The following is a 25,637-nucleotide window of genomic DNA, read 5'->3' as shown; positions in this document are numbered from 1 at the left end:
GCCAAAGCCATGACAGGATCATTGAACACTCCTCAGGATCTCTCGAGTATTCCAACGAATAAAGCACCTTCACTTCCATCATGCTGCCGCCCTGCTGCCCAAACGATCCACAGCCTAGCTTCGAAGACGAGATACGCTCACCTGGGACCAGGCTCACAGACGCAGATTGTCCGGCCCCTAGCTTCTGAATCCGTCAGGATAGACGACACATGAATTACGATGATGAGGATGTGCTGAGCGGATGAACAAAAGGGAGCTCTCCTCCGACCAACTAGAAAATAGGCACTTTCGACCAAAATCTGCCCGCAAAAATCAACAAAAACATTCCCTCACCCTCTACAACAGTCAAAGAGATGCCGGTAACAGGAGACCAAGAGGATATAAAGAGGCTAACTTCCAGCCAGTGCAGCGCAGATCACGATTCCAGTGTACTCCACCCCCAGCAAAACTGCATGACTCACTACAAAAAGTCATCTCTGGAGTATATATCTTGTACACATGTGAGAAGAAGTACTCCCTCTCCCATATTCGGGGTGTCGGACCGGCTGAAGCTGCAGGCGGATGCGGGGGCAGATGTTTTAGCCTTTGCCAAGCTGATTGCTCGCAGGTGGGTCTTGTTGGTGTGGAGGACCGCTTCTCCACCCTGTGCCTCGGCATTGCAGAGGGCCCTGTTGGAGTTTTTGGCCCTGGAAAAAATGGAATTTGCTCGGAGGGGGGGGGGGGGGGGGGGGGGGGGACTGTGAAAGAGATGAGTAATGGGTCCTACAAAAGTTGGGATTTGTTTATTTAGCATTTTGGGGAGTTGGTACTGTCTGAGGGAGGGGTGCAGGGGGCTTAATGGATTAGGGGGTTTGTTTTAAATTGTAAAAATGTTGAATATTTGTGGAACAAAAATACTTAAAACAAAAACAGTGTGTCGTGAAGTTTATCTGGCATGGGTCTCGGAGGTCGATCAGTTGGTAAAAGTAGTTCCTGGGGAAAAAGTTTGAAAAACTGTGCTCTATCGAATACCAGGATTCTCTCCTGCGTCTCCATCATTCTCCCAAGGATAGATCACAGTTCCGCCACAGTCAAATGTGGATCCTCTCCGAATTAACTCGGCTCCTCGTCGCAAAACTCCAATCAGGATCATTCAGGGACATTGTGAATGACATATTCCCCCCCAAAAAAGACAACTACAAAATGTGCACTAGGATAAATAAAGGATTAAAAGTCGAGGAGAGGCAAAAAGTTAGAAAAAGTATACCTCTATATTGAAGGCTTCTGAATAGCCCTACAGATTTGAGAAGTCACATGCTGTCATTAATTGAACAGACAATCTGTCACCATGTCAATTGAGGGCGTACTGTTATATTAATCCCAATGTATGATTGTTTCTCCCTGGGGGTGGATTTGGGACCCAAAAAATAGTCCTGACCTTTGTTCCCACCTCCGGAGGGAAAATGCAATTGCAGCTGTCACACTGTCACATACAAATTTTTGTGTAACAAAAGTCAGTGATTTCCATTGCAAAAAATAATAATTCCCCACCTACAGAAAATACTTCCTGCTTTGGCTTCAAGGCAGTAATTTTTTTAAAGAAACCATTACAATAAAATTAAAAACTGTGTACTTGTGGTTGAATCTTAACTGCCCTCTGAAATGACCTAGCAAGCCAATCAGTTGTATAAACCACTCCAAAGTGTACAAAAAGGAATAAAACCAGATGGATCACCCAGCATCGACCTAGGCACCAGAAATAAAATGGCAAACCCGCCCTGTTGATCCTGGGAAGTTGTTCTTATTAACATCTGGGGCTTCTGTCAAGGCAGTAGAGGTCAGGAGCTGAGTGACCTTGGCGGTATCCAAACTGAGCATCTGTGGGTAGGTTATTGCTGAGTAAGTGCCATTTGATAGCACTATTGATGACTCCTTCCATCACTTTGCTGATGGAGAGTAGACCGATAGGGGCGGTCAGGAGCTGAGTTGGATTTGTCCTATTTCGTGTGTACAGGACACACCTGGGCAATTTTCCACATTGCCGGGTAGATGCCAGTAACTCAACTGGAAGCTTGGCTAGGGGTGCGGCATGTTCTTCACCAACTCGGCACTTCTGGCTGAATATTGTTGCAAATGCCTTGTTTTTTGCACAGATGTGCTGGGCTCCTCCACCATTGAGGATGGGGGATATTTGTGGAGCCTCCTCCTCCAGCAAGTTGCTTAATTGTCCATCACCATTCATGACTGGATGTTGCAGGACTGCAGAGCTTAGATTGGGTCCATAGGTTGTGGGATCGCTTAGCTCTATCACTTGCTGCTTATATAGTTTGGCATGCAGGAAGTTCTGTGTTGTAGCTTCACCAAGTTGGCACCTCATGTTTAAATATGCCTGGTGTTGCTCCTGGCATGCTCTTCTGCACTCTTCATTGAATCAGGGTTGATCCCCTGGCTTGGTGATAATGGTAGAGTGGAGAATATGTTAGCCCATGAGGTTCAGATTGTGGTTGAGTACAATTCTGATGCTGCTGTTGGCCCACACTGCCTCATGGATGCCCAGTCTTGGGTTGCTAGATGTTTGAAGTCTATCCCATTTATCACGATGGTAGTGCCACACAACACAATGGAGGATATCCTCAATGTGAAGATGGGACTTTGTCTCCATAACTGATACTGTCAATGGCAGATGCATCTGCAGTTGGCAGGTTGGTAATGATGAGGTCAAGTATGTTTTACCCTATTGTTGGTTCCTTCAGCACCTGCTGCATTCCCAGTCCAGCAGCTATGTCCTTTAGGACCTGACCAGCTTTATCGGTGGTGGTACTATTGAGCCACTCTTGGTGATGAATATTGAAGTCCCCCACCCAAAGTTTATTCTGTTTTTTTCAATTTAGAATACCCAATTCATTTTTTTTCCAATTAAGGGGCAATTTAGCGTGACCAATCCACCTACCCTGCACATCTTTGGGTTGAGGGGGTGAGACTCATGTAGACACAGAGAGAATGCGCAAACTCCTCATGGACAGTGACCTGAGGCCGGGATCAAACCCGGGTCTTCAGCGCCATGAGGCAGCAGTGGTAACCACTGCACCGTCGTGCCCACCCTGAGTATATTCTGCGCTCTTGCCATCCTCAGCATTTCCAAGTGGTGTTCAACTTGGAGAAGTACTGATTCATCAGCTAATGGTGGACGGTACGTGATAATCAGCAAATTTCCTTAACCTGAAGCCATGAGACATCATGGGGTCCAGAGTCGATATTCCCGACTCCCAGGGTAACTCCCTCCCAACTGTATACCATTGTGCCCCCACCTCTGCTGGGTCTGTCTTGCTGGTAAGACAGGACATACCCAGGAATGGTAATTGTGGTGGCTGGGACATTGTCTGTAAGGTATGATTCTGCGAGTATTACCATGTCAGGCTTTTGCTTGACTAGTCCCAGCACTGGCACAAGCCCCCAGATGTTTGTAAAGAGGATTTTGAAGGGTCGATAGGGCTGGGTTTGCCATTGTCATTTCTGGTGCCTGGGTCAATGCCGAGTGGTCCATCTGGTTTCATTACTTTTCTGTGTTTTTGTAGTGGTGGAATATAACTAAGTGGCTTTCTAGGTCATTTCAGAGGGCATTTTTGAGTCAACCATACAGTTACTGGTCTGGAGTACATGTAGGCCAGACCAGGTAAGGATGGCCAAATCTCCCCTAAAAAACATTAGTAAATCAGACGCCGATGGTTTCATGGTCATCATTAAACTTTTAATTCCAGATATTTTATGGAGTTTAAATTCCACCACCTGCCGTGGTGGGATTTGAACCCGGGTCTCCAGATCATTAGTCTGGGTCTCTGGATTACTAGTCCAGCGATAATGCCACTCCGGCACCATCTTCCCAATAAAACCCCTGATCCAGAACGAGCTGCAGCCTTCGCCAAGCTGTTCTTGCACGGCTACAATATTGCCATTCCGTAGCAATATGGAAAACTATCCAGTGTGTCTTATCCACAAAAAGGACAAATCCAACCCAGCCACTTATCAGTCTACTCCGCAAAGTGACTGAAGGGTTACTGATCGTTGCTCATAAATAACCTACTCACTGATGCTCAGTTTTGGATTCTGCTAGGGCCACTCAGCTTCTGACCTCATTACAACTTCAGTCCAAACATGGATAAAGTAGGTGAACTGAAGAGGTGAGGAGAGAGTAACTGCCCTTGACATCAAGGCAGCATTTGACCAAGGGTTGTATAAAGGAGCCCTAGAAAATCTGGAACCAATGGGAATCAGGGAAAAACTCTCCACTGGCACAAAGGAAGAAAGCTGCGGTTGTTGGAAGTCAATCATCTCAGCCCCAGGACATCACTGCAGGAGTTCCTCAGGGTAGTGTCCTAGATGCAACAATCTTCAACTGCTTCATTTATGACCTTCCTTCCATCATTGGGTCAGACATGGGGAATGTTGGTTGATGATTGCACAAAGTGTAGCACCATTTGTGACTCCTCGCAGTCTGTGCCCATATGCAGCAAGACCTGGATAATATCTAGGCTTAGGCTGACAAATGGCAAGTAACATTCGCGTCACACAAGTGCCAGACAATGACCATCTCTAAAAAGAGATAATCCAACTCTTGCCATGACATTTTGTACCATCTACAGATGCATTGCAACAACTCACCAAGGCTCCTTCAATAGCATCTTCCAAACTTGCCATCTAGAAGGACAAGGGCAGCAGATATTTGGGAATACCAGCACCTGCAAATTCCTCTCTGAGACATACACAACCCCGACTTGGAAATATATCCCTGTCCCTTCACTGTCATTCGTCACTTCCAAATAACCTGAGAATTTTCCCAAGTACAATTAGCCTCAATGACCCAAGAAGGTGCCACATCCCGTGGTTGGTGCAGATGGGGACTTTGTGAGTACGCCATGTGGGTGAGCCCCTGCACTCCGGGGTTTCCCTTTGTTCAGGGACCTTCCCACATGTGGCCTGTGGTAGCCTGCCTAATGCCCTCAATCTTTCTATACGTATCTCTCCCTTCTGGTTTCTTCTCCCCCACGTCTTCTTTCCCCCCATACCCTATAGCTACTCCCCCCCCCACCCACTCCCCCCCCATTTCTTCCCCTGGTTGTCCCCCTGTACCCGATGTCTGATCACCCCTTGCCTGATGCTTTCCCCTTGCGCAAGATGTGCCGTGGCCTCTCTCTCTCCTGCATGCTTCCCGGTGCTAGCTACCTCACTAGTGTGGTGGCCCCCTCCCAGGGCTGGCTGTGCATCCTCCCGTTGCCCAATCCCTGGGCTCCCTGTCCGCCATTTCCCACACTATGCTTTGCTGTGCTCATTCATACCTTCCTCTCTTACCACTCTCATCCCCAGAAAGAGGCAGTACACTACCGCGTAAAGTGGTCGCTGTGGTGATGGTTCACAGTTGTCTACACAGAACGTAAAAAATAAACATCCAGAGCTTGGTTGGGTACAGCATCCCGAACTTTACGCAGTTTTTGTACAGCGCGGCCTTCGCCTCATTAGATTTGGCCCGGCATTTGGCCAGTTCAGCTCCAATGTCTTGATATACCCGAATCCAGCGGCCTTTCTATTTAGTTTTTGGATTGTCTGGCCCAGTGTAGGATTCGTTCCCGGTCCTGGTACGAGTGCATCTTGGCAATTATCGCCCTTGGCTATTCCCCGTTTTGGGGCTTTGGGTGAAGCGACCGGTGCACTCAGTTAATTTCTGGTGGGTTGGGGAAGCTATCCCTTCCCGCCAGGTTGCCCAACATTTGGGCCACATAGTCTGTGGGGTTTCTACCTTCGATCCCTTCTGGTAGGCTATCTCAATTGGTTGTCTTGGTCCTCGACCTTTCCCTTCAGGCTCCCTTGCGTCGCGACCAGCCTTGCCACCTACTTTTCCAGGGCAATGATCCGGTTTCCCTGGTCGACTGCAGCCTCTTCCAGCTCCTTGATTGTTTCTTCCTGGGCTTCCAGTTGCCTTCCGCCTTGTCCAGGACCGCCTGCATGGTCGCCATAGCTTCGGCAACCGCACCCTTAACCGCAGCTTGGATGTCTGACTCTGTATCCTGCCGATGGTCTCTGAATTCTCTTGAGAAATCATCCCCTGGTGTGTGTGGGGGGGGGGGGGCTTCCCGTGCGTTGGGCTGGTCCCTCGCGCTCTGACGAAGCCAGCGTTTTGCCACCTCATGCGTCAGCCAGTTCAGTCGTTTGCTTGTCCAGGCTTTTTCCATTCCTTGTCTCCCCACATCCTCTGGATTGGCTGCGGTTGGGCATTTTTCCCTTCTTTGGTGTTTTGGTCGTGCTGTGGGGATGTTTTATGGTGTTAGCGGGTGTTTTGGGGGCAAAAAGAGCTATTTTCCAGGTTTGAGAGAAAAGTCACCTGATGTGCGACTTCTCAGCACATCCCCGTCACTGGAAGTCCAAAGATACAAATTTAACTCCGCGGGGAGAAGCCCAGGAAAAACCATTGCAGCCTTTGCAGCAAGGCTAAGACAAATTGCGAAACACTGCAGTTTTGGGTCAGCACTGAATGACATATTAAGTGACCAATTAGTGGACTTCCGGTTGCGGCTATGCTGAGCTAAGTCGCACGTTTGGCAGCTCCCCCCAGAAACGGACCTTTGGGCTCTTTGTAGGGGCCCCAGTGGAATTTGTTCGACGGTGCCCAGTGTGGGAAGGTGACAGTACGATTTCCCGGGCACTGTATGGATTGGACCAGGAGTGGAGCGGTGAAAAAAGTGATTTTGGTGCAGCGAAAAGTGCGAGGGAGGAGAACCAAGATGGCAGCGGGTGGAGACCAGGCAGCGTGGGTGCAGTGGTCGCAATAGCAGCAGGAGTTTCTCAAGCGCTGCTTCATGGAATTGAAAGCAGAGCTGCTGGAGCCGATGAAGGCTTCGATCGACAAGCTGGTCAAGATCCAGAAGGCCCAAGGGGCGATCCGGGAGGTGCAGCAGAAGGCCTCAGAGAATGAGGATGAAATAATGGGCCTGGTGGTGAAGGTAGAGGCGCACGAGGCGCTGCATAAGTTTGAGGACATGGAGAATCGGTCGAGGAGGAAGAACCTGCGGATTCTGGGTCTCCCGGAGGGAGTGGAGGGGTCGGATGCTGGAGCATACGTGGTCACGATGCTGAACACGTTGATGGGCGCGGGTGCCTTCCCGAGGCCCCTGGAGCTGGATGGGGCCCACCAAGTCCTGGCGTGGAGGCCCAAGTCTAACGAGCCGCCACAGGCGGTATTGGTGCGGTTCCACCGTTTGGTTGGCAGGGAGTGTGTCCTAAGATGGGCAAAAAAGGAGCGGAACAGCAAGTGGGAGAATGCCCCCTGATCCGGCTGATAACTTGGAATGTGAGAGGCCTGAACGGGCCGTCAAAAGGGCCCGTGTGTTCGCGCACCTGAAGGGACTGAAGGCAGATGTGGTTATGCTCCAGGAGACGCATTGGAGGGTGGCAGATCAGGTTAGGCTGAGAAAAGGGTGGGTAGGGCAGGTTTTCCACTGGGGGTTGGACGCGAAGAATTGAGGGGTGGCGATTTTGGTGGGGAAGCAGGTGGCGTTTGAGGCGCTGAACATCATGGCAGGCAATGGAGGTAGGTATGTGATGGTGAGTGTTTAGCTGCAGGGGGTGCAGGTGGTATTAACATAGAACATAGAAAATACAGCACAGAACAGGCCCTTCGGCCCACGATGTTGTGCCGAACCTTTGTCCTAGATTAATCATAGATTATCATTGAATTTACAGTGCAGAAGGAGGCCATTCGGCCCCCTGAGTCCGCACCGGCTCTTGGAAAGAGCACCCTACCCAAACTCAACACCTCCACCCAACACCAAGGGCAATTTTGGACACTAAGGGCAATCTATCATGGCCAATCCACCTACCCTGCACATCTTTGGATTGTGGGAGGAAACCGGAGCACCCGGAGGAAACCCACGCAGACACGGGGAGGACGTGCAGACTCCGCACAGACAGTGACCCAAGCCGGAATCGAACCTGGGACCCTGGAGCTGTGAAGCAATTGTGCTATCCACAATGCTACCGTGCTGCCCTTAAGAACAAATAAATCTACACTATATCATTTTACCGTAATCCATGTACCTATCCAATAGCTGCTTGAAGGTCCCTAATGTTTCCGACTCAACTACTTCCACAGGCAGTGCATTCCATGCCCCCACTACTCTCTGGGTAAGAACCTACCTCTGATATCCCTCCTATATCTTTCACCTTAAATTTATGTCCCCTTGTAATGGTTTGTTCCACCCGGGGAAAAAGTCTCTGACTGTCTACTCTATCTATTCCCCTGATCATCTTATAAACCTCTATCAAGTCGCCCCTCATCCTTCTCCGTTCTAATGAGAAAAGGCCTAGCACCCTCAACCTTTCCTCGTAAGACCTACTCTCCATTCCAGGCAACATCCTGGTAAATCTTCTTTGCACCTTTTCCAAAGCTTCCACATCCTTCCTAAAATGAGGTGACCAGAACTGTACACAGTACTCCAAATGTGGCCTTACCAAAGTTTTGTACAGCTGCATCATCACCTCACGGCTCTTAAATTCAATCCCTCTGTTAATGAACGCGAGCACACCATAGGCCTTCTTCACAGCTCCATCCACTTGAGTGGCAATTTTCAAAGATGTATGAACATAGACCCCAAGATCTCTCTGCTCCTCCACATTGCCAAGAACTCTACCGTTAACCCTGTATTCTGCATTCATATTTGTCCTTCCAAAATGGACAACCTCACACTTTTCAGGGTTAAACTCCATCTGCCACTTCTCAGCCCAGCTCTGCATCCTATCTATGTCTCTTTGCAGCCGACAACAGCCCTCCTTACTATCCACAACTCCACCAATCTTCGTATCGTCTGCAAATTTACTGACCCACCCTTCAACTTCCTCATCCAAGTCATTAATGAAAGTCACAAACAGCAGAGGACCCAGAACTGATCCCTGCGGTACGCCACTGGTAACTGGGATCCAGGCTGAATATTTGCCATCCACCACCACTCTCTGACTTCTATCGGTTAGCCAGTTCGTTATCCAACTGGCCAGATTTCCCACTATCCCATGCCTCCTTACTTTCTGCAGAAGCCTACCATGGGGAACCTTATCAAATGCCTGACTAAAATCCATGTACACTACATCCACTGCTTTACCTTCATCCACATGCTTGGTCACCTCCTCAAAGAATTCAATAAGACTTGTAAGGCAAGACCTACCCCTCACAAATCCGTGCTGACTATCCCTAATCAAGCAGTGTCTTTCCAGATGCTCAGAAATCCTATCCTTCAGTACCCTTTCCATTACTTTGCCTACCACCGAAGTAAGACTAACTGGCCTGTAATTCCCAAGGTTAGCCCTAGTCCCTTTTTTGAACAGGGGCACGACATTCGCCACTCTCCAATCCCCTGGTACCACCCCTGTTGACAGTGAGGACGAAAAGATCATTGCCAACGGCTCTGCAATTTCATCTCCTGCTTCCCATAGAATCCTTGGATATATCCCGTCAGGCCCGGGGGACTTGTCTATCCTCAAGTTTTTAAAAATGCCCAACACATCGTCCTTCCTAACAAGTATTTCCTCGAGCTTACCAGTCTGTTTCACACTCCTCTCCAACAATATCGCCCCTCTCATTTGTAAATACAGAAGAAAAGTACTCGTTCAAGACCTCTCCTATCTCTTCAGACTCAATACACAATCTCCCGCTACTGTCCTTGATCGGACCTACCCTCGCTCTAGTCATTCTCATATTTCTCACATATGTGTAAAAGGCCTTGGGGTTTTCCTTGATCCTACCCGCCAAAGATTGTTCATGCCCTCTCTTAGCTCTCCTAAACCCTTTCTTCAGTTCCGTCCTGGCTATCTTGTATCCCTCCAATGCCCTGTCTGAACCTTGTTTCCTCAGCCTTACATAAGTCTCCTTTTTCCTCTTAACAAGACATTCAACCTCTCTTGTCAACCATGGTTCCCTCACTCGACCATCTCTTCCCTGCCTGACAGGGACATACATATCAAGGACACGTAGTACCTGTTCCTTGAACAAGTTCCACATTTCACTTGTGTCCTTCCCTGACAGCCTATGTTCCCAACTTATGCACTTCAATTCTTGTCTGACAACATCGTATTTACCCTTCCCCCAATTGTAAACCTTGCCCTGTTGCACGCACCTATCCCTCTCCATTACTAAAGTGAAAGTCACAGAATTGTGGTCACTATCTCCAAAATGCTCCCCCACTAACAAATCTATCACTTGCCCTGGTTCATTACCAAGTACTAAATCCAATATTGCCCCTCCTCTGGTCGGACAATCTACATACTGTGTTAGAAAAGCTTCCTGGACACACTGCACAAACACCACCCCATCCAAACTATTTGATCTAAAGAGTTTCCACTCAATATTTGGGAAGTTAAAGTCACCCATGACTACTACCCTGTGACTTCTGCACCTTTCCAAAATCTGTTTCCCAATCTGTTCCTTCACATCTCTGCTACTATTGGGGGGCCTATAGAAAACTCCTAACAAGGTGACTGCTCCTTTCCTATTTCTGACTTCAACCCATACTACCTCATTAGGGTGATACTCCTCGAACTGCCTTTCTGCAGCTGTTATACTATCTCTAATTAACAATGCCACCACCCTCCCTAATCTTATTGAAACATCTATAACCAGGGACCTCCAACAACCATTTCTGCCCCTCTTCTATCCAAGTTTCCGTGATGGCCACCACATCGTAGTCCCAAGTACCGATCCATGCCTTAAGTTCACCCACCTTATTCCTGATGCTTCTTGCGTTGAAGTATACACACTTCAACCCATCTCCGTGCCTGCAAGTATTCTCCTTTGTCAGTGTTCCCTTCCCCACTGCCTCATTACACGCTTTGGCGTCCTGAATATCGGCTACCTTAGTTGCTGGACTACAAATCCGGTTCCCATTCCCCTGCCAAATTAGTTTAAACCCTCCCGAAGAGTACTAGAAAACCTCCCTCCCAGGATATTGTTGCCCCTCTGGTTCAGATGCAACCCGTCCTGCTTGTGCAGGTCCCACCTTCCCCAGAATGCGCTCCAATTATCCAAATACCTGAAGCCCTCCCTCCTACACCATTCCTGCAGCCACGTGTTCAACTGCACTCTCTCCCTATTCCTAGCCTCGCTATCACGTGGCACCGGCAACAAACCAGAGATGACAACTCTGTCTGTCCTGGCTTTTAACTTCCAGCCTAACTCCCTAAGCTTGTTTATTACCTCCACACCCCTTTTCCTACCTATGTCGTTGGTACCAATGGGCACCACAACTTCTGGCTGCTCCCCCTCCCCCTTAAGGATCCTGAAGACACGATCCGAGACATCCCTGGCCCTGGCACCCGGGAGGCAACATACCTTCCGGGAGTCTCGCTCGCGACGACAGAATCTCCTGTCTATTCCCCTAACCATTGAATCTCCTCCAACTATTGCTTTTCTATTCTCCCCCCTTCCCTTCTGAGCCCCAGAGCCAGACTCAGTGCCAGAGACCTGGCCGCTAGGGCCTTCCCCCGGTAGGTCATCCCCCCCAACAGCATCCAAAACGGTATACTTGTTTTGAAGGGGAACGGCCACGAGGGATCCCTGCACTGTCTGCCTGTTTTTTTTTTCCCCCTGACTGTAACCCACCTATTCTTGTCCTGTACCTTGGGTGTGGTTACCTCCCTGTAACTCTTCTCAATCACCCCCTCTGCCTCCCGGATGATCCGAAGTTCATCCATCTTCAGCTCCAGTTCCCTAACACGGTCTTTGAGGAGCTGAAGTTGGGTGCACTTCCCGCAGGTATAGTCAGCGGGGACACCGGTGGTATCCCTCACCACCCACCTCCTACAGGAGGAGCATGCAACTGGCCTAGCCTCCATCCCCTCTTACCTGACAGAATATAGCTGCCCTGTGGACTAACTATATCTCCGCCCTCCGACTCTGCTCCCAGTCAGCTACACTTTCTGTAAACTCCTGGCTCTCTTCTCATTCTTTGCGGAAATGTCGGAAACAAAATGAAAGGAGCACCTTACTCCCTCCTCACCTAACTCCCTCGGTCACCAAACTCTTACTATAGCACTCAAAATGCACCAAATTCAGCACTCCCACGGTCACCAAACTCTTACTATAGCACTCAAAATGAACCAAATTCAGCACTCCCTCGGTCACCAAACTCTTACTATAGCACTCAAAAAGCACCAAATTCAGCACTCCCACGGTCACCAAACTCTTACTATAGCACTCAAAATGAACCAAATTCAGCACTCCCTCGGTCACCAAACTCTTACTATAGCACTCAAAAAGCACCAAATTCAGCACTCAGTGCAAACAAAGTCTGCACTGTACGGGATCACTTTTATACTGTGAATCTAGCCTCTGAAAACTGGCCTAATCCAATTAACTAATTAACAAGCTCCAGCTGCAAGTGCCTACAAGTAGAAGCTTGTTTAAACCTGATTGAAAATTCACCTACTTCTAAACCAAACAGCAACTTTTAAGTTAATTAACTAAATAAAAGAAAGACTAAACTTTAGATAAAAATGAAGCCTTGTACTCCCTCGGTCACCAAACTCTTACTATAGCACTCAAAATGCACCAAATTCAGCACTCAGTGCAAACAAAGTCTGCATTGTAGGGGATCACTTTTATACTGTGAATCTAGCCTCTGAAAACTGGCCTAATCCAATTAACTAATTAACAAGCTCCAGCTGCAAGTGCCTACAAGTAGAAGCTTGTTTAAAGCTGATTGAAAATTCACCTTCTTCTAAACCAAACAGCAACTTTTAAGTTAATTAACTAAATAAAAGAAAGACTAAACTTTAGATAAAAATGAAGCCTTATACTCCCTCGGTCACCAAACTCTTACTATAGCACTCAAAATGCACCAAATTCAGCACTCGGTGCAAACAAATCCAGCACTCAGTGCAAATGTACAGTGAATGTATATGCCCCGAATTGGGACGATGCTGGATTTATGCGGCGCATGTTGGGCCGGATTCCGGACCTGGAGGCAGGGAGCTTGATAATGGGGCGGGGGGGGGGGACTTTAACACGGTACTGGATCCAGCATTGGACCGCTCCAGGTCCAGGACGGGTAAGAGGCGGCAGCGGCCAAGGTGCTGAGGGGGTTTATGGACCAGATGGGAGGAGTGGACCCATGGAGGTTTGTCAGGCCGGGGCCAGGGAATTTTCTTTTTTTTCCCCACGTCCATAAAGCCTACTCCCGGATAGACGCTATGAGCCTACTCCCGGATAGACGCTCCCGTTATGAGCAGGGCACTAATCCCGAGGGTGGAGGACATGGAGTATTCGGCCATAGCCATCTCAGACCATGCCCCACATTGAGTTGAGCTGGAGCTAGGGGAGGAGAGGGACCAGCGCCCGCTGTGGCGACTGGATGTGGGCTTGCTGGCGGATGAGGAGGTGAGCGGGCGGATCCGGGGGTGCATTGAAAGCTATCTGGAGGCTAACGATAATGGGGAGATGCAGGTGGGGGTGGTCTGGGAGGCACTGAAGGCGGTGATTAGGGGAGAGCTAATCTCCACTAGGGCCCACAAGGAGAGGAAGGAGGGGAGAGAGAGGGAGAGATTGGTGGGGGAGATTTTAAGGGTGGATAGGAGGTATGCCGAGGTCCCCGAGGAGGGACGACTCAAAGAGCGACGAAGCCTCCAGGCCGAGTTCGACCTGTTGACCACCAAGAAGGCAGAGGTGCAGTGGAGGAAAGTGCAAGGGGCAGTGTAGGAGTATGGGGAGAAGGCTAGCCGGATGTTGGCACACTAGCTTAGGAAGTGGGAGGCAGCGAGGGAGATTCGGGGAGGTAGGGATAAAGGGGGGAACACGGAGTGCGGTGGGAATAAATGGGGTATTTAGAGCCTTTTATGTGGGGCTGTATAGGTCTGAGCCCCCGACGGAGGAGGGGGGGGGGATGCGTTGATTTTTGGATCGGCTGAGATTCCCGAGGGTGGAGGAGGAGCAGGTGGCTGGGCTTGGGGCGCCGGTGGGGCTGGAGGAGCTGACTAAGGGGCTGGGGAGTATGCAAGCGGGGAAGGCGCCGGGCCAGATGGGTTCCCGGTGGAATTTTACCAGAAGTACATGGACCTGCTGGGCCCTCTACTAGTGAGGACTTTCAATGTGGCGAGGGAGGGGGGGCCCTACCCCCGACGATGTCCAGGACGCTGATCTCGCTGATCTTGAAGCGGGACAAGGACCCATTACAGTGTGGGTCGTATAGGCCAATCTCACTCCTCAACGTGGACGCGAAGCTGTTAGCGAAGGTGTTGGCTACCAGAATTGAGGACTGTGTCCCGGGGGTGATTCACGAGGACCAGAAGGGTTTTGTGAAGGGAAGGCAGCTGAATACCAATTTTCGGAGGCTCCTTAACGTAATCATGATGCCTGCAGTAAAGGGGGAAGCACCAGAGATGGTGTTCGAAAGCACCACAGGAAGAGGCTTTAAACCAAGTAAACACTTCAGTCCTTTAACAATACTCTTTATTATTGTCACAAGTAGGCTTACATTAACACTGCAATGAAGTTACTGTGAAAATTCCCTAGTCGCCACACTCCCGCACCTGCTCGGGTACACTGAGGGAGAATTCAGAATGTCCAATTCACCTAACAAGCACGTCTTTCTGGACTTGTGGGAGGAAACCAGGGCGTCTGGAGGAAACCCAAGCAGACACAGGGAAAACGTGCAGACTCCGCACAGACCCAAGCCAGAAATCAAACCTGGGACCCTGGCACTGTGAAGCAACAGTGCTAACCACTGTGCTACCATGTCACCTTATGCTTATTGCTGTATTTCAATGCCTCTAAGAAAATAGCACTTACAAGAAATGCATCACCATATGTGGTAGGGGCTGTGTAATCCCATTCAATGGAGGATGGGTCCGAGAGACCCATTGGGTATGTATCAAGAACCTGACTGACGTGGAAAGAGGATACCCCCAAATAGAAAAAGAAGGCCTGTCTATTATCTACAGTTTCATCAATACACATATGGGAAGCAGTTGACCATCATCACAGACCAAAAGCCACTTTTAGGGTTCTTCAAGGAAGACAAAGTGATTCCACCAATTGCTTCTGCTAAGATACAACACTAGGTGTTGTTTTCGGCCTACAAAGATACCTTTGAACACTGATCAGGGGCTTACATAGTCAATGCAGACACCTTAAGTCAAGTCACCTTTTGTTACCAGAAAGAATGCCACCCCCTCTAGTATTGCAAGAGATTGTAATGGGTTTAAACTTTCCGGACTCATTATCTGTAACAGCACAGCAAATTAAGTACTGGACTAATAGAGACACATTATTATTGAAGGTTAAACATACGATACTGCATAGGTAGCAGAATGAGAATGCTTCAGAGGAAATTAAGCCTCATCAGCTCAGGAAAGGTGAAGGAATAGTCGCAAGGATGGTGTCATCCTTTGAGGAATGAGTGTTTATCCCCATACCAGGAAGAGAATTTCTGCTTGAAGAATTGCACAGCTCCCATTCGGGTGTGTCAAAGATGAAGATGCCAGTGAGAAGCTATGTTTGGTGGCCTGGCATTGATATTGATATAGAAAGGATTGTGAAACCATGTGACCAATGCCAGTTACACCAGAAGTTGCGTGCTGTGGCTCCCTTTATCCCCTGGGAATGGCCAGGTCGGCCATGGGTGAGAGTTCACATAGATTGTGTTGGCCTATTTATGGGCATGATGTTTCTTTTGCTAGTGACAGCCATTCAAAATGGATGGATGCAATTGAAATGAAGTCCACAACTTCCCATGTCACAGTTGAGAAACTATACCAAAGTTTTCCCACCCATGGCGTACCAGATAGACTTGTCTTGGACATCGGAACGGCCTTCACAAGTGTGGAACTCCAGAAATTCATGACATGTAATGGAATAAAGCAGATTTGAACTGCACCATTTCGACCTTCATCAAATAGGTTGGCTGAGCGAGCAGTTCAAACTTTCAAGGCTGGTATGAAGATGCAATCACCTGTATCACTAGGAACCAAGCTAGCACGATTCCTGTCAGCCTACAGAACTGCCCCACATACCACGATTGGCATAGCTCCAACTGAGCTGTTGATGGGTCATCGCTTGAGAACCAGATTGTGCCTGGTAGATTCCAAATTTGGCTGGGAGGATGGAGACAAGATAGAGTTGCCAGAAAAGGAACCATGAATTAGTAAATGTGGAAACAGTATTTGAGATCGAGGATCCAGTTTTTCTAAAGAATTTTGGAAGTGAATAAAGTTGGGTCCTGGGAGTTGTGGTGGCCAGGATGGGGCCACTGTCAAATGAGGTGAAAGTGTAAGAAAGTTTATGAACACATAGATCATTTGTGGAGAAGGGAGCCATCCTAAGAGCCAATGCCAGATCCAATTATGCCAGCAAGTAGTGTTGTTGTTTGCTCAAACAATGAAGCCACTGATTAGCCAGTGGCAGGCCAAAGTGCTGCTCCCAGTGAAACTGTGAAAATAGTGGGATGTGATATGCTGATACCGGGACACAGTCCCAGTGAAGCAGGTCCAATCGAAGCTACTGCTACAGTGGAATCTCATTCATTATTGCTAATGTTTTGAAGGCTGTATAAGTTATTAATGTACTATGAAATAAGGGACTTAAAGTGGGAGGAAAATGGAGGCTTGTCCCTTCAAGGGTGCATGCATTGGGTCATGTGGCCTGATCACCCAATGGGGAATCAGCACAGAGAGCTTGGTGCAGAGCACAGAACCAGACAGCAGAGAGAGGGAGAAACAAAGCACCTCTTTCTTCAAGGGCTAGAGGCTTCTAGCAGGTTCTCTCTGAAAAAGGCCACCAATCGTTGACTTGTCAGGCAGAACACTGTCCCTGGCCAACCAACCAGTTGCCAGTTAGCAAATTGAACGGACTTCCTCCAAAGCTGGTTCCTAAGATTAAGTCAGTGCCGAAGAGTCTGGTTTCTCCTCTTCAAAATTCAAAAACTCAGAATAAACTCTTCTGGCAAGCACGCTTCTACTTAAAGGCCCATCTTGATTATGGGTCCATGGAACAAAAAACTCTTTACCAGGCGGCCGTACAGAAGAGAAAATAAGACCCTGTGATGTTGCACACTTCCTGTAATAATAGACAAAATCCGATTAGCATATTGCAGTTAGAATTAACCCCTCGCATCACACCTTAAAAGAGTCACCCAGACTCGGAACCTAAGCTCCCAGATGTTGTCAGACCTGCTGAGACCAGCATTTTCTGTAATTCCTTTTACCGGCTTTTGGCGCCAGTGTGATTCTTGCCTGGTGCAATATTCATGCCGTCTAGCGGCCGAGATAACGCAGCCCCACTGAGCGGCGAGACCAAAGCTGAAGGTGACCAGGCAAAAGCATCGCTGGATGCGGTGAGGCAATGTCAACCGTCGTGGGCAGCCAGCCGGTCATGTGGGGTTTGACGTCGTAAGTGGATCTGAATGTCCTTTTTTATTACTCCCAATTCCTACAAGGGCGGCTTTTAGTTTTGGCTCACAGAGCCCAAGACATGATGCTGGCAGGAGCTGCCGGGCAGCATCCTCGGCTCTGGTTCCATGTATGGGCCGGACTTCCTCTGAGCCTCGGCGTCGTGCGACCAGGAGCCCCTGTGTTGTTCAGCATCGCCCCCTCAGCCCCGCCCCCTCCTCTCAGCCCCGCCCCCTCCTCTCCGCCACGCCCCCTCCTCTCCGCCACGCCCCCTCAGCTTAAACTTTCCGGCGCTTCCGTCCCATCGGTAAGGCAGGTGGTCACCTCGGGCCGTTGGGATGAGGACGGTGTGCGCCGTTTGAAATGAGCGTCTATCACCGCCCCGAGGAGGACGAGGCGGGCGAGAGGGATGAATTCGTCGTGGCGGATTTGGGGCCCGAACCGTACGCACCTGAGCAGCCCGGCGGCGAGGCGGTTGGCCCCGAGTGTAACGGCACCGGGCGCCGACCGGCATCAAGAAAATGCTTCAACTTCACCTGCTGCAAGTCTCAGAGAGTCACCGACTCCGCTGGCGAGGGAAGCCCGCCAGGTACTGTCTCCTCCTCTCTTCAAACATTCCCACTTTTTTCCCCCCTCACACCTGTTAATTCTCTCTAGATTGGCCCTTTTTGTATATGTTTTTTTCTTAATACACCGGGACGAGCGCGCTGTTTTAACGCTGCCGGTTTATTTCAAGCATGTTTAACTTTCACATTTCGCAATGACTAAGGCAAAAGTAGATTTGGCAATCACTCTTGAATTTCATGATGTGCCCAGAGCTAACGGGGATTGGGTTACAGAGCCTGCTGTGGGGGTGGTCAGTGTTCAGAAGGACACGCTTGTCACCAACATTAAATTGCTGCTGCAGGGTTTCTGCGTTTGAAGGGAGCCCACATCACATTTTGTGATCAATCATCCTCCCCTGCTCTCGTCACTCCATTTTTTGAGGGTGTCTGTCCACTGGGAGCACACAATTGCCTCGCAGTTCATAACTTTGTACTTTTCTAACGGGGCGGGGGGGGGGGGGGGCTCTAAAGTCGTAAATCTTCCAGAGGACAGGAGTCGAAATGAAATAAATCGCCTATTGTCACAAGTAGGCTTCAATGAAGTTACCATGAAAAGCCCCGAGTCGCCACATTCTGGCACCTGTTCGAGGAGGCTGGTATGGGAATGGCAGCTATCGTGTGGAAATACAGGTTTTCGTACATCTGAGCAACATTTTCCATGACCGGAATGTAATCTGCAAATGGTATTGAATAAAAACTTGGCCACAGAGGTTTTAGGGAGCGCTTAAAATGAGGTGGAGAACAGGAAGGATTTTGGAAAGGTTAAATTACATTATAAACCGCAGGTGGGGACTTGAACCCACAAGCACCTGATTCAGAAGTGTGAACGCTACCAGCTGAGTGATGGGTGACACCCAAGATGGAATTCCAGAGCACAAGGTTGAGATGGCTGACTGCAGAGCTGCCTCTAGTGGGGCGAAGGGGAGATGCACTAGAAGGCAAAGGGTTTTGTGTACGTGTGGGCTGGGGAAGGGATTGTGATATTGTGACTGGAAAAGCTTACAGAGATGGGGAACGATGAGTGAATTGAAGGAATTTATCAAAGGTAAGGAAGGAATGGAATTTAAAATTTGAAGCAGTGGGGGAACCTATGAGTTAACAAAAGCAGTGATGATGGCCTCTATGTCAAAGGCATTGTATTAATGCAAATATTTGTTAATAATCTTTATTGTCACAGGTAGGCTTACATTAACACTGCAATGAAGTTACTGTGAAAAGCCCCTAGTCGCCACATTCCGGTGCCTGTTCGGGTACATGGGGAGATTTCCGAATGCCCAATTCACCTAATCAGCACGTCTTTTGGGATTGTGGGAGGAAACCGGAGCACCCAGAGGAAACCCAAGCAGACACAGGGTGAACGTGCAGACTCCGTACAGTGACCCAAGCGGGAATCAAACCTGGGACCCTGGAGCTGTGAAGCAACTGTATAAGCAGCACTTTTTGCTAAATAGGATACAAGCAACAGAGTTTTGGGTGAGCTGGACTCCTTTCGATTGTAAAGGATGGGAGTCCAGGCTGGTGATCATAGTTGACCTGGAGCTGACAAAGACATGGATGAGTTTCAGTTGCAGATAAGCTGAAGTAGGAATGGAAGCGAGCAATGAATTGGAAGGAGGAGGTCTGTAAAGGAAGGAATGTGGGATTTGCTTGGTGACCAGAAAAAAGACAGCTAAGTGGAAGTGGCAGAATTTTCTGATGGATAGCAAAGTACTAGTTCAGAAGAAATACCGCCACAAGGTTCAACCCGAATACCGATCAAAGCCAATGGTATTTATTTACACACAGTATGATTTACTCATGCACAATAACACTACAAGCTAAACTATCTCTATCACCAACACCTATACTTAACTTCGGGTGCCCACTTAGTCAGAGGAACAATGGCCGTTATTCGGATCTGAGGTTGTTGGGTTCAAAGAGGTAACCAGAGTACAGCTAAGGTCGTCCGTCTGGTAGCGACCGTTGACCTTGAACTTACTTGCTTCTGGTGATGCTGGTGGATGGGTCTCTCTGCTTGAGAGCTGAATCCAAGAGGCTGAATCTTTGTCGGGGGTTCCTTCTTATACTTGGAGGGGCTTCACGCGCTTTTAGGCGGGCCTTAAACTTGGTCCCAATTAATTGGGCAGCTTCTTGATCATTGTCATCGATCTAAACCAATAAAGGGGCGGGTGGCTGGGCCTAGGTGGCCGTTGGCCTTGCTTCTGCGACAGTATCGGCTACCTGAGTATTAGTCCTTTGTTCCTCGGAGATGGGCCACCAATATGTTAATCGACCCTAGAGTTTCGATGCTGACTGCTTCCCAAATATACATTCAGGCTCTGTGCCTGCTTGTTGCTTAGTATTGTCCACATTTCCCTATAGTCTCTGAGTGTCCATTTTGTGTTCCGAAAGTGGCCATCCCAGATGGCTACACCCCTAGATTGCTTCATGGGTTCTTGTTTGAAAACCTATTTAAGTGTTCTAAACAGAGCTGCCAAGATTAATTATCAATAAGAGGTATAAAGAGAGCCTTGGCAACTATAGAGTTGAGCCGAAAATATAGTTGATGGCATCCAGGGAGGGAAGAAAAGGACCACAACACAGGAGATCTGCCCACATTGGGCAGATTTGGATTAATGGAGGCTTCTGCAATGGATCCAAAATTGGCTATATTAGAGGAAACAAGTTGTATTTGAAGGTGGACAGTGTTGACAAGTGAGGCCTCTTGGGCCATTATTGGGGCATTGCTGATAATGATTTCAAAAACAAAGTTGTTTACATTCACTGATAAACAAACTGGGTAGGAAGAGATATTGAATGTATTGGGAACATCTGACAAAATACAGCTTGATTAAATTGGATTAACAACCGGGAAATGCCATGCACAGTTGTAATTGAAGATGCAAATGTAACTTGGGAGAGTGGTCGAAGGTCGTATGTAGATTGGTGAAACCACTAATGCTATAAAAAGGTAATCTTTGTTTTTAATCAAGCATTGGATCAACAATAATAATCTTTATTAGTCACAAGTAGGCTTACATCAACACTGCAGGCTTACATCAACACTGCAATGAAGTTACTGTGAGAATCCCCTAGTCGCCATACTCAGGCGCCTCTTTGGGTACACGGAGAATTCTGAATGTCTAATTCACCTAACCAGCACGACTTTTGGGATTGTGGGAGGAAACCGGAGCACCCGGAGGAGACCCACGCAGACACTGGGAGAACGTGTAGACTCCACATAGACAGTGACCCAAGTGGGAATTGAACCCGGGATCCTGGTGCGATGAAGCAAAAGTGCTAACCAATGTGCTACCGTGCCGCTTTGGAAGGAGCACAGGAAAGGATGAATAATCATCTAGCTTTGAGCAGAGGCTAAGGAATCTAGAATGTTTATGCTTGAGAAAAGGTGTGGGAGATTTATTTTCATTATTGGCATTAAAATATTCAAAAATAGTAAGAAGAGTAAACAATGAAACCCCTATTATGTTTGATTTCAGTCGCAAGGATATCTGTCTAGATGGTATATTTGATGTTGCTTTCTACCATGGCGTCCCAAATTGTGGGTCATGGACCCCCCCCCCAGTGAGTTCATAACATAATTTGTGGGGAGCTCTGACCAAGTGTTAACCACTATGCCCCTTTAACTCACTTTTTTTAGTGGTGCGCATCGCCTAACTGATCAATCTTTGGGGCCTGTTTCCTATTCCAAAAAGTCAGAGAAAATGTAAATGCTGATTATATTTAAAAATTTGCAGTTTAAACAGCCCATTGCCCTTGCAGCTCTAACACCCCACTATGCACACATTCTGGTGGTGTCACAGCAATTTTCAAGCCTCAAAATGGGGTTATCCATGTTTGGGATGCAGCGCTTTATCCAGAGGGTGCTGAGTATGTGGTATAAATTGTCCAGGGCAGTAGTGGAGTCAGATTCTCTGGCTGGATGTTAAGCGAGGGAAACAATGGGAGGGAAGATTTTAAAAGAAAAATCCTGAATACAAGCTGAAACAGTCAAACATTTTTCGCCTCAATACACAAGTAAGGTTGGTGGGTTGCCTCGGAGATGTTATAATTCCTGGCAGATTTTGGATGGATGGGAACAGGGTGATTGCAAATCATGATTGCAGGCTTAAGTTTGTATGTCTGGGGTACTTTAACTCCCAAGTTTCAGTAGTTACCCGCCAGATATAGACTGAAGTCTTCCTTGTTAGGTGCTAGTAAAGGAGAGGCAATGGCCTTATGGTAATGTCACTAGACTAGTAATCCAGGGAACATGGGTTGAAATCCCACTGTGGCAGTTGGTGGAATTTAAATTCAGTGAATAAATCTAGTCTTGTGTGAAACCCATCATTCGTGTCCTTTTAGAGAAGAAAACCTGTCCTTATCTGGTGTGTGTGATTAACTCGTAAGTGCCCTCTGAAATGGTTGAGCAAGCCACAGAACCTGCCTGGGTGAGTGAAGCTCTAACAACGCTCGAGAATCTCAACACCATCCAGGGCAAAACAGGTTGCATGATTGGCACGACATCTGCCGTCTTCAACATTCACTCCCTCCATGACCATCACAGTGGTAACAGTGTTTACCATCTACAAGATGTGCTGCAAGAACTCATGAAGGGTGCTTTGACAACACCTTCCAAATACACAATGACATGGAAGGACAAGTGCAGCAAATGCATGGCGACATCACCTAGGAGTTCTCTTCCAAACTCTTTCACTGTCGCTGGATCAAAATCCTGGAACTCCCTAAAAGCACCTTGGATGTACCTGCACCACATGGTATTGCAGCGGTTCAAGAAGACTGCTCAGCACCAAAACCTCAGACAGTTGGGGATGAGCAATAAACCTGGTTAAGCCTACTTTCCATGAAATAATTTTTTTAAGTTAAAATTCATTTGGGGTTCTATTGACAAAATAAGAGCTTGATATGCTTATATTGATGATTTGGCAATTGTGTCACCACCTGTTATGCAGGCTCAATTTATTCTTTATGTTGGCCGTTTCCCCATGGATTCCAGGATGGAATTTTCTATCTCCTCCTGCGGGCAGGATTCTCTGGTCTTTCCAAAGCCAATGGACTTTTGAACGGCTTGCTGCATTTTCCTGCCCTGCTCCTGCCACGACAGGGCTGCAAACCTCTGCTCTCCGGGATTCTGGAGTTTTCTGTTCTTCGTTCCTTTGCACTGATGCTGTCTTTGAGATTTTGACTCTGCCAATTTAACTAATACACATACAAATCCCTTTGTGGTTTTAAGACTTCAGCAATAATGAATTATAAATGTAAGCACATCACTTCCGGTGGCGGCCATGAAGGAGTAGGTCGCGCATTTGGTGGCTCCCGCTCAGGTCGGACCTTTGGACCTTTTCCCCAGTTTTTACTCAGAAAATTGATGGTGGACATAATTGTGAGGAGGAATTCCACACCAGTGCATGGAGAGGCAGACCAGGAGTGCTTGCAAAGGAAGAAATAGGCGAACCGAGAAGGCCTGGGTTGAAGCTGCAGTGGGAGAAAGTATGGCGGATGACCGGAGTCCTGGCTCGATGGTCGACGGAGCAGTTGATGCAGTTTATACAAAAGGGCTTCACCAAAAAGAAACAGGAATGCTTGGACCGATTAGGGAATTGATTCTCGGCTGGAACATAGACTGGATGCTCAAGATCGGGCGATTCAGAAAATGGAGAAGGCACTGACTGAGCAGGAGGAACACCAAACAGCAATGGAGGTGGGGATGCTGAGAGACCAGCAGAAAAGGCTCCAGGAGAAGGCGGAGGACCTAGAGAATAGGTCCTGCTGGCAGAACTTGAGGATCATTGGTCTCCCGGAGGGGTCCGAAGGAACGGATGCAGGGGCATGTGTAGCGGGCATGTTCGAGAAGCTAATGGGCAATGGGACGTTCACCCGACCCTTGGAGGTGGACAGGGCTCAAGAGCACTAGCAAGGAAGTCGTGTGTAGGGGACCCCCCGAGGGCGATGGTGGTGAGATTCCACAGATACCTGAACAAGGAGCGTATTTTACGTTGGGCCAGACAGAAACGGAGCTGTAAGTGGGAGAACAGCATCCTGCGTATCTACCAAGACCTGAGCGCGAATGTAGCCAGGAGAAGAGCAGGGTTTAACCAAGTAAAGTCAACCCTTTTCAAGAAGAAGTTGAAGTTTTGGATTGCTGTTTCCGGCCCGTCTTTGGGTCACTTATGAGGATCAACATTTCTACTTTGAGTCGCCCGAGGAAGTGATGGACTTCGCCAGAAGGAAAGGGCTGGCAGTGGACTTGGGTGTTTGAACTTTGCTGCAGCATTCACGTTAAAGTTTTTGTTTTTGCCTTCTGTATTGATCCTGGCTGCCGCATCTTTGTGTAAGTTAAAGTTTGCATTTGTACTGATGGGGGATGGAGGCGTGGATTTTCGATGTGGGGTTTTTGCTTTTCTTTGTGTTTCTTTCGGTCAACTGGGCTGGGATTATTTTCTTTTGCATATGTGTCCGTGCGGGGGGTGGCGGGAAACAATAGGTGGGAAAATGTCTGGCGCCATGAGCGGGGACTACCAAGCTAGCTGGGCAGGCTGGCTCACGGAAGCGCAGTGGGGGGTGTGCAGATGTTATGCTCGTTGAAGGGGGCTGTTTGTATAGTGCTGTTATTGGGGGGGACGGAACTGCTCTTTGGACGGGGGAGGAATTCTTGCTGGGGGACAAAAGAGAGGTCAGGGACAGAGGCTGCCTGGGGGCGGGCCTGCGGATACGTGTGGTGCGAGCTGGAGACTGGTCCAAGAAAGGTGATGGCTGATTGGCGGGGGACGAGAAGCCCCCCAACCAGGCAGATCACATGGAACGTAAGAGGGCATGCGTGTTCGCGCATTTTAGTAGATTGAAGGTGGACGTGGCAATGTTACAGGAGATGCATCTTAGGGTAACCGATCACATTAGATTAAGGAAGCGATGGGTCAGACAGGTATTTCGCTCGGGGCTGGACTCCAAGACTAGAGGGTTCGCAATCCTGATTAATAAGCGAGTGTCATTCGAAGCGGGAAGAATAGTTGTGGATGTGGGAGGCCGTTACATCATGGTTAGTGGGAAGCTGGAAGGGCTGCCGGTGGTACTCGTGAATATGTACGTGCCAAATTGGGATGATGTGGAGTTCATAACGAAGATCCCAGACCTGGATGCGCATAAGTTGGTCATGGGGGGGGTGGTTGTTTTAACACAGTCATTGACCCAAGGCTGGACCGGTCGTGCTCAAGGACCGGCAGGGTGCCAGCAATGGTAAAGGAGCTAACGGGGTTTATGGAGCAGATGGGGGGACCCATGGAGGTTTGGGCAGCTGAGAGTGAAGGAGTTCTCCTTTTACTCACATGTGCATAAAGCGTACTCCCGGATCGACTTTTTCATCTTGAACAGGGTTTTACTGACGGGGGTAGTAGACACCGAGTATTCAGCGATCACGGTCTCGGATCATGCCGCGCACTAGGTGGATCTGCAGGTGAGCAAGGAGGGTGGCCAGCGCCCGCATTGGAGATTGGATGTCGGACTGTTAGTGGATGAGGAGGTGTGCGGGCGAGTGAGGAAATGTATCCAGAAATCTATTGAAGTTAATAATAACGGGTAAAGTCTTGGCTGCAATGGTCTGGGAGGCATTGAAGGTGGTGGTCAGAGGGGAGCTGATCTCTC

The 25,637-nt window shown here is 48.5% G+C and overlaps 1 protein-coding gene across 1 annotated transcript in view; it reads left to right on the top strand.

The window, feature by feature from the left end:
- Positions 1–17,691: 17,691 nt before the first annotated feature.
- LOC140393068 (solute carrier family 35 member G1-like) overlaps positions 17,692–25,637 on the top strand; it is a 49,917-nt gene continuing 41,971 nt past the window's right edge. Inside the window, exon 1 of the mRNA XM_072479053.1 lies at positions 17,692–17,983. Coding sequence (XP_072335154.1) covers positions 17,758–17,983 — 226 coding nt within the window. The 5' untranslated portion in view covers positions 17,692–17,757. The remainder of the gene's footprint in view (positions 17,984–25,637) is intronic.

Source organism: Scyliorhinus torazame, chromosome 16 (assembly GCF_047496885.1).
Source record: "Scyliorhinus torazame isolate Kashiwa2021f chromosome 16, sScyTor2.1, whole genome shotgun sequence".
NCBI lineage: Eukaryota > Metazoa > Chordata > Chondrichthyes > Carcharhiniformes > Scyliorhinidae > Scyliorhinus > Scyliorhinus torazame.
Note: the sequence above shows the minus strand (reverse complement) of the source record. Positions and strands in the feature narration are given on the sequence as shown.